Source organism: Gobius niger (genome assembly GCF_951799975.1).
Source record: "Gobius niger genome assembly, chromosome: 9".
Classification (NCBI taxonomy): Eukaryota; Metazoa; Chordata; class Actinopteri; order Gobiiformes; family Gobiidae; genus Gobius; species Gobius niger.
In genome coordinates this window covers 5,413,124-5,422,461 of record NC_136860.1, presented here as the reverse complement: position 1 = coordinate 5,422,461, position 9,338 = coordinate 5,413,124, and the positions used below count along the sequence as shown (strand labels likewise).

The following is a 9,338-nucleotide window of genomic DNA, read 5'->3' as shown; positions in this document are numbered from 1 at the left end:
TCTGAATATAAATATTTGTATATTTCCATTTGAAATAATGTAAAGGAAGGGTAAAAATGAGGAATGTCTGAAGGAAAGACAAGCTTCACTGTTTCAGCCAATAAAAGCCTCTCCTATGGAGCTAATGTCTGCTCTCACGTGTCCACACGAAATGCACACGTTATTGTGTTTGTGAAGTGTCTGCTGGACTTCACATTCAATCACAAAATAGATCCAGAAGCTGAGTACTCGGGAGCCTGAGGGAGCTAGTGGGGGTAGGGGTCGAATAGGTGTGGAGTGATGGAGATGTGTTGGCAGAGCTCAACACACACTGTTTTCAAAGTTATAGTTCATTATTTGGCTGTTGGGCTCGGTCAGAGCTCATGACTACACGGTGAGAAGGGTTTCCGATTCATTTGACTTGAAATGGTGAGATCTCTATCCTCAAATTTAAAATACTATGACACATTGTCAGATACTGTGTCAGTGTTTTTGATAACTCAATAGTATTTTCCCCACACCCTGGTCCGTCCGACACCTCCCTCCCTCGCGGTGGAGCTATATTTGGGATCTAATCTTCCGCCTGTTGACTCTGGCTCACAGCAGAATTCCTCAGCCCAGTGTGGATGGCAGCTTGGTGATAACTGTTTGAGTTGGCTGACATGAGGCTCCTCTGCAGAGGTCAGTCAGAGGAGGAGGGAAGACCACAGATCACAACATGTGTCAGAGTACGGCCAGAAAAAGAACGGTGGGTCTGCTCCAAGGCTTTACCTTTACCTGTCTGCTGCTCTGCCCCCTCATCTGTCTGCTGTAACTCCGCCCCTTCACCTGCCTGCTGCTCCGCCCCCTCATCTGTCTGCTGTAACTCTGCCCCCTCACCTGCCTGCTGCTCCGCCCCCTCATCTGTCTGCTGTAACTCCGCCCCCTCACCTGCATGCTGCTCCGCCCCCTCATCTGTCTGCTGTAACTCTGCCCCCTCATCTGTCTGCTGTAACTCCGCCCCCTCATCTGTCTGTTGTAACTCCGCCCCCTCATCTGTCTGCTGTAACTCCGCCCCCTCACCTGCCTGCTTCTCCGCCCCCTCATCTGTCTGTTGTAACTCCGCCCCCTCATCTGTCTGCTGTAACTCCGCCCCCTCACCTGCCTGCTGCTCCGACCCCTCATCTGTCTGCTATAACTCCGCCCCCTCATCTGTCTGCTGTAACTCCGCCCCCTCATCTGTCTGCTGTAACTCCGCCCCTCACCTGCCTGCTTCTCCGCCCCCTCATCTGTCTGCTGTAACTCCGCCCCCTCACCTGCCTGCTTCTCCGCCCCCTCATCTGTCTGCTGTAACTCCGCCCCCTCACCTGCCTGCTTCTCCGCCCCCTCATCTGTCTGCTGTAACTCCGCCCCCTCATCTGTCTGCTATAACTCCGCCCCCTCATCTGTCTGCTGTAACTCCGCCCCCTCATCTGTCTGCTGTAACTCCGCCCCCTCACCTGTCTGCTGCTCCGCCTCACCAGTGTAACCACACGGATGCTGATGCAGAGCCATTGGGGGCGCTCTGGGGCTCATCTCTGCTGTCCTCCACAGAGACCGCCCAGTCTAAATGTAAACTAATCCTGGAGCAGCACATGGTCCACATCGAGAGCCAAGGTGACCTTGGCATGCTCGCTCAGGCAGCTCACTCTGAAAATGTGTGCCTTAATTGAGCTGATCTTACCTTGAGTTACTTTAGTCGCTGTTTTTCTTCACTAGTTTGCTCCGTGTGTTGATCGGTGGAATGGAGCAGAGGATTGGGCTCAGGCCTGGAGTGACAAACACATGGACAGGAAGTGCCACAGTAACAAACACATGTTTATCACATCTAAATAAGCAGTCAACCGTCTTACTTGGAGAGTTATCTGACCCAATCGACCCACATCTTCAGATACTGTTATCTGCTGCATCTAGTGTAGAGGTTTACTACCTTTTTTGTCTCGCAGACGTTTAATTTTTACTCCACATACAACCAGCCTCAAACGTTCTGCTGCTATTGGGAAACACTGTTTTACAGCCCCAACAGCTGAGGTGGTTCGACTAGTAGCTAAAATATTTAGTTAATAGGTGACGACACGCACATCCACCGGTCCTAAGCCAGTGTGCTGGATCAAAAAAGTAACAATGTGAAATAACAAAAATCCACAACTGAATGCTCACCAGCTTATTTATTATTTAAGATCACCACAGCGTGACGTTTCGTTTGAAGAAGGGAAACTTGCCTGACGCTGTGGTGAGCTAATAAAAAGCTGGTGAGCGTTCAGTTGTGCAGATATAAATATTTACTCATGTTACTTTTAAAATATTTGTATTCTAGTACAAGTAAAGCGTACAAACTCTAAGAGTTAAAATACCTCTTCAGGGCTGAGTATGAGTGTAAAAATGCAGGGCTCCAGACTAACACTGTTGGTTGGCACTGGGACAGAAATTAGGAACAATGTCTCACCTTCTCCCCTTAATTCAGGACATTTCCTCCACCTGTCTCACCCTCCTCTCCCCTTCAGCCGACTGAAGAACAGCTTCATCCACCGGGCTGTCAGGAAGCTCTCCCCCATCTCTGCTTATGCCTGAATTCACCAACTGTGGTCCACTCCAGCCCCTCACATACACCCACACCGAACCCTTTTCATTGAGAATGTCCACACCAACTGACAGACTGGAACCAACTTTGACCCTTACAGCATGATGGTGATTTTCAGTGAGCCCATAACTTTTAGCCACTACCTTTTGTAGGGCGGAAATGAAATTGTTATACTTGCATAACTACACACCATATATTTTTTTCTGAGAGACCTGGCATTGTCTTCCCTTTTCGTTTGTTTTGTTTGTGTATTTATGTTAATAATCTCCATCAGTGTTGAGGAATTCCAATTACAACACTTCTATAGTCTTGCATTATAGTCGTGACTTTCCTCGGTCTAGCCATGGTTTACTTTGCACACATGAGGCCATAGTTTACACCTGGAAGAACTGTTTAGACATGGTTTAGCATAAGTAATTAGGTCCCTGTTGTACCTGGAAAACCTAATATTATATGAAGTGGTATTTGGTGGAAAGGATTGAGAACCACTGTTGTAAATGTCCTACTGACTCACTTGGGCAGAAGGTCATATACATGGACTTAGAACGCCCTCTCATGAAGCTTTTGTGTAACTGCAGCCCTTTCAAGGCATCTACAGTATTGAACAATATCAGGGGTCGTCCCCAAGTATGGATGGGAACAAATGGGGACTCCCACAGAAATGTAACTGGCAAACATTGTACATCTGAGGAGAAATATCCAGTATTTAGCTAATTGATGTAATTTATATATTTCTGTTGGATAGCAAAAATACTCTTATGAAAATCTATAATTTCACCAGCTCAGCCTCGTGACCCCCTTGAGTCCTTACCCCACGTGTGACAACTCTAAAGTGGGTTTGGGGAAGAGTAAAATCCCCTACACTAAACGATATCAGTCTGGTATTGAAATACAGTGCCTCTCGAAAGTATTCATACACCTTGAACTTTTGCACATTTTGTCATGTTTACAACCCTAAACATAAAGATTTTATTTTGATTTTTTTACTGAACGTTCACACACAAGTAACCGACAACTGTGAAGTGAAAGCAAAATGATACATGATTCTGTTATTTTTCAAAAAATAGAAAAGTGAAAAGTGGGGCGTGCATAAGTATTCATACAGCATGCATGAATACTTTGTGGAACCCCCTTTTGCTGAAATAACAGCACAAGTCTTTTGGGGTCTGACTCTACAAGATTTGCACATGTAGAGACTGACATTTTAGCCCATTCATCTTTACAAAACAACTCAAGCTCTGTCATATTAGAAGGAGAGCGTTTGTGAACAGCAGTTTTCAGATTAATCCACAGATTTTCAATAGGATTTAGGTCAGGACTTTGACTGGGCCATTCTAACACATTAATATGTTTTTATTGAACCATTCCATTGTAGATTTATCTTTGTGTTTAGGGTCATTGTCCTGCTGGAAGGTGAATCTCCGCCCCAGCCTCAGTTCTCTTTCTGACTCCAGCAGGTTTTCCTCCAAAATGTCTCTGTATTTGGCTCCATCCATCTTCACAACTATTCTTACAGTCTCCCCAGTCCCCGCTGAGGAAAAGCAGCCCCACAGCATGATGCTCCCCCCCGTATATTTGACACTGGGGATGGTGCACACAAGACGATGAGCAGTGTTAGGTTTGCTCCATACATAATGTTTTGCATTTGGGCCAAAAAGTTACATTTTTGTCTCATCTGACCAAAGCTCCTTCTTCCACATGGAGCTGTGTCCTCCATATGACTTCTAGCAAACTTCAGACGGGATTTCTTATGGCCTCCTTTCAATAATGGCCTTCTTCTTCCACTCGTACATGAAGGCCAGATTTGTGTAGATACGACTTATAGTTGTCCCATGTACAGATTCCCCCAGCTCAGCGGCAGGACTTCACAGCTCCTCCAGAGTTATCTTGGGGCACTTGGTTGCATTTCTCACCAGTGTTCTCCTTGTTCAGTTTGTTAGTTTACGTGAAAAGCCGTGTCTTGGTAAGTTGGCAGTGGTGCTATACTCTTTCCATTTCCAAATGATGGATTGAACAGTGCTCCGGGAGATGTTTAAATCTCTTCAAACTTCTCCATAACTTTATCCCTGACCTCTCTGGAGCTCCTTGGCTTCATGATGTTGTTTAGTGACCAATACACTCCGACCACAGCTCTGAGGGCCTAAAAGAACAGCTGAAATTATACTGAGAGTAGATTACACACAGGTGGCCTCTATTTAACCGTTAGGCCAAGGTGTGAACATTCTGCAGTCATTAGGAATGTTATAGAGGCAATTTAATGTACTCAGAAAATGCTGTATGAATACTTATGCACGCCCCACTTTTCACTTTTCCATTTAAAAAAAAATAACAGAATCATGTATCATTTCGCTTCCACTTTACAGTTGTCGGTTACTTGTGTGTGAACGTTCAGTAAAAAAATCAAAATAAAATCTTTATGTTTAGGGCTGTAAACATGACAAAATGTGCAAAAGTTCAAGGTGTATGAATACTTACGAGAGGCACTGTAAAGGGTCTAGTTACTACTGGTATCGAAATCCATCCATCCATCCATCCATTTTCTTCCACTTGTCCATTGCCGGGTCGTGGGGGCAGCTGTTGGAGCTCAAAATCACATAGCACCAGCCCCTTATGGCTCCTCCTGCAGGTGGTGGGTCCACTGGAGGTCGGCCTCATGGTTCTAACCGGGCCTGTTGGTCTCTTATAAGGGGCTTCTGAACCGCTCTTTGTCTGACCCGTCACCCAGGACCTGACCCTACCAGGAGCACGAAGCCCCGACAACAGAGCTCCAGGATCATCCGGGTACTCAAACCCCTCCACCATGTTAAGGTGGCAGTTCCAGGAGGGGTTAATAATAATAATTGGGGGAAAAACATGGACATTTTTTTAGCAAAATTGGGAAAAAATACTGAAATAAAGTTGGATAAAAAAAGGAACATTTTTGGAAAACTGAAAAAAAAACTTGAAAAATTAGTGGCAAGATTGGGAAAAAATAGGGGGAAATTATTAAAAGTTTGGGAAAAATCGTGGGGAAAAACAGGCAAAATTTGGAGCAAAATTGGGAAACATAATAGACAAAGTTGGGGAAAACAAGGAACAATTTGGGAAAAGTGAAAAAAAAGAATGTAGAAAAATTGGGGGAAAAAGTGGTTTAAATGGGGGAAAAATAAGAAAAACACTTGGAAAGAGTTTGTTCCACCCTTTTAAAGGAAGTTTCTTGGTTCTTGGTTTCACCTCAAACAGATGATACAAATGCAAAAGAAATTCAATGGAAGGAAAAGGAATACATTTACATTATTAATCTGTTTTCTGGTTCTATATGACAAATATTTTAGTATAGGTATGTATAAAAAAGTATTGTTCAGGCATCGGTATCGAAAACCAAGTATCGGTATAGTACCGGTATCGGAAAAAATGTAAGCTTTACAAGCTTTACATCATGTTATTATGTCATTCCCTCATTAAAAACATGCCTGAAGTGTTGCCTTGGCACATTCACGTATTTTTGAGTAATCTGTAAAAACTCTGATGGCGGCCATTTTAGGGATAGCTTTGCCTGAGTCCTCCTAGGAACGCCCCCACCTCCTGAAGACGCCTCCGACCTGTCGTCACCAGCCGAGTAACCAACCACTGCTCCTCAGCAGAACCCCCTCCCCACTGATGCCACAGACAGCGTGTGGAGGGGGCGTGTCGGAAAGGCTCAGAGGTTCTTAAAGAGACAGAGGCCTATTTCAAGACATTCACTACAGCCATTTTGAGAGAGCAATTTTATACAAGGCAGTTATTCTAATTTACTGCAGTTACAGACCAACAGAAGGTTTGGTCATCATTGTGAAAGTGCTCCACAAGTGCAATATTGAGTCAATGCACAGTAGTACACAATAGTATATTATACTAACAGGACTAGCCACCAGCCAAGGTTTGGAGAAGGGTCTACTCTACGCACACACAAACTTAGCTAACAATAACGCCTTACCCTTGTGTTGCACTAAGCCGGGACTTGGACCTCCGACCTCTCTGTTGGACACCTCCCTATCAGCTGAGCCACAATAAACCAAAGGAAACTGAGAAACCTGCGGTCCTACATGTGCTGCAGGCGTGAACCTGCTGCTGCTCCGGCTCATGGAGCTATGGCTCTCCCAGAATGCAGCGCGGGTGGTGCGTCATCAGAGAGGGACAATGATGGCGGCGCTCGGTGCGGCAGAAGTGATCACCCAGCTGGAAAGCGCTGCCAAAGTTTTAATGGTGAGTGTGGCCGCGGTTCCCTGGGCCTGGGCGGGCGGCGGGAGGCGGCGGGGAGCGGTCTACGCGGGGCCCGGGGCTCTGTCGGGGGCGTGTGTCCGCTCCTCAGCCCGGATAAACGCGCCGTTGTGTGGGGCTAAAGCGTGGCGCAGACCTGCCTGTTTGCATCCCTCACAGACTGACCATTGGGAACTCGAGTTCGTCAGAGCAGCGCTAATGTGTGCTCATCCTGGTGCTCGGGACTTATTCAGGGTCAGCTCTTTACGCTAATCTAGAGTCCATTATATATGTTTGTACATGAGGTCCAATATAATCAGGACGAAATCAATGTCTCATGATGGAAAGCATTGAATGTACCGAGTAGACCCCTGTCCCACCTGTTTAGAGGGTGTCCCATCTCTAATATGTGTCCTGTGAATCATACCGAGCAGTGACAGTACTGGTTGAATCCTCATTTCACTCCTAACTAGGGCTGGGTACTGTAGTTTAGGTACTGCTGGTATTGAAAACAATAAAAGTATTGAATACAAGTACTGAAAAGAATATTATATCTATAGAGACCAGATTTAGATGCTGCATTGGAGAAAGTTAGTAGGTTGTTTCGGCCCAAATGAACGATAGAAATGTCAAAGAAATAGGGTTGTTCCAATACTGATACTGGTATTGCCTTTTATGCCGACATACCACAGATTTTCCTGGTGTTGGTGAGTACCTAAACTCAAACCTATTCGATGCCAAATGGAGTTATTTTGGACTATGTAGACGATAAAACCCCTAATAATCACATTTGCGTCGTCTTTTCTTGCCGACATAGAATCAAGCAGCAACGATCACAGTGCACAGATTTTGTTTAACCTGCATGATAAGAAATGTGCTTTAGGTTTGGGCATGTTTTTACAGGCTTTGTTATTATGTTTATTCGCTTGCTGTGGTATCGGACGGGTACTCAACTACAGCAACTACTCTGAACCAAAGCATCAGATGGGGAAAACTGGTATCGGAACAACACTAGAAAGAATACAGAAGAATTGAATACATTTACAACATTCTTCTGTTTTCTGGTTCTAAATTTATCTAGATGAGAATAGGTATCGAAAAAAGTATTGTTCAGGTATTGGTATCGAAAACCACATATCATTAAAGTACTGGTATCAACATTTTTTTTAAACTTTACCCAGCCTTACTCCTGTCTGATTTAGAATTCATTGCAACCTATGGAGTCTTATTGTCAGTAATGAGAGTGCAGTAATAATATGTGTGGGGTGAACGTATGAATTGGTTGCATTACTTTAATCTGGGTTCTTCAACCTTTTGCAACAAAAATGAGTCCGAGAGCTCCTTCTGCTTCAAAAAGGCTTGTGTAACTTTGCAATTTGGAATTCACTTTGGAAAGTGAACTTCCAAGATCATAGTTCTCCACCATTGAGGTGTTGGTTTCAATACAGCGCTTAGACACACCTTTTATACAAACTCCAGCTCAAACTAAAACTAATGCTTCCCTCTAGTATCATTTGACCCTCAAAAATCTTCCATTGTCTCTTCCAAACTCCAAAGCTAGGGGCTATTTCTGCCTCAAACATTGCTCTAAACAAAGTCCTAAGACGATTTTTGAGATTGGCTAAAGTAGAGATTGTGATTTCGAGTACATTCCGATTCATTGCCCAGCCCAATTTTGTCCAACAGCCACTCTGTCATCGCGGTGCAATGCGTCTTATGTCATTGCTTCTGTCAAATTCCCCCGCAAGGCCGTGTTGCTGATCACAAATCGATTTCATCGCGGCCGGATGCTTCAGGCACACTGGGAATGTGTCCAAAAGAACAGAAAGGACCGATGAGGACCGTTACAACACCTGGAAATGTCACACCAGCTCCTCTGTCTCTGCTCCCAAGTAGCCTTGGCGTGTTGGGATGCCTCTTCACGATGAACTCCATCTTCACCTGGCCTGCGCGCTTGCCTGATTTAGCCTGTGATTATTTCCTGTTGGTTTTCTCCAATCCCAGGTTTATAATGATCGTCCACAGACCCTGAAGACCTACAGAGTAACATCCGAACTTGGGGAGTCGATATTTACCGGTTTTGCAATAACCACAATTCTGATAGCACGTGGTAGGTTAGCCGCTGCACGAATACAAACAGCGCGTAAACTCACCGATAGTTAACCAAGGCACAAAGACGCTCTCCTGCAGAGTTACATCCACCCAAAAAATGACTGAAGTCAGCAGTGTGGGACCTTTTAGGTATCCAAAAGATGGCCAAGGTGTTGTTGTCGCTGATGGACATTCTCCATGCAAAGCCTCGCGTCGGAAAGTTGCTGCAAAAGGCAACCATAGGTTCAATGAAAAAACTGTTTCGATATAATCCTTCTCTGTGTAATTTATGTCCAATAAAGTTTGTCCAAATGTTCAGAAATAGCCGTCAGAACTGGCTCAAGAGGCAAACAATAAGCTATCGCACATGCTTCAGCGAAATAAACTAAAAGGAATGTGACAGCGCACATGTGATAATCAGCTGTTCACAATTAAATCTCCAATGGTCTGT

The 9,338-nt window shown here is 44.8% G+C and overlaps 2 protein-coding genes across 2 annotated transcripts in view; both read left to right on the top strand.

Moving 5' to 3' along the window:
• Nucleotides 1–9,338, top strand: part of ift88 (intraflagellar transport 88 homolog) — a 169,245-nt gene that overhangs the window by 70,445 nt on the left and 89,462 nt on the right. The window lies entirely within an intron of this gene.
• Nucleotides 6,716–9,338, top strand: part of xpo4 (exportin 4) — a 48,720-nt gene continuing 46,097 nt past the window's right edge. The window contains exon 1 of the mRNA XM_079563007.1: nucleotides 6,716–6,802. Within this exon, the coding sequence (XP_079419133.1) occupies nucleotides 6,737–6,802 (66 nt within the window). The 5' untranslated portion in view covers nucleotides 6,716–6,736. The remainder of the gene's footprint in view (nucleotides 6,803–9,338) is intronic.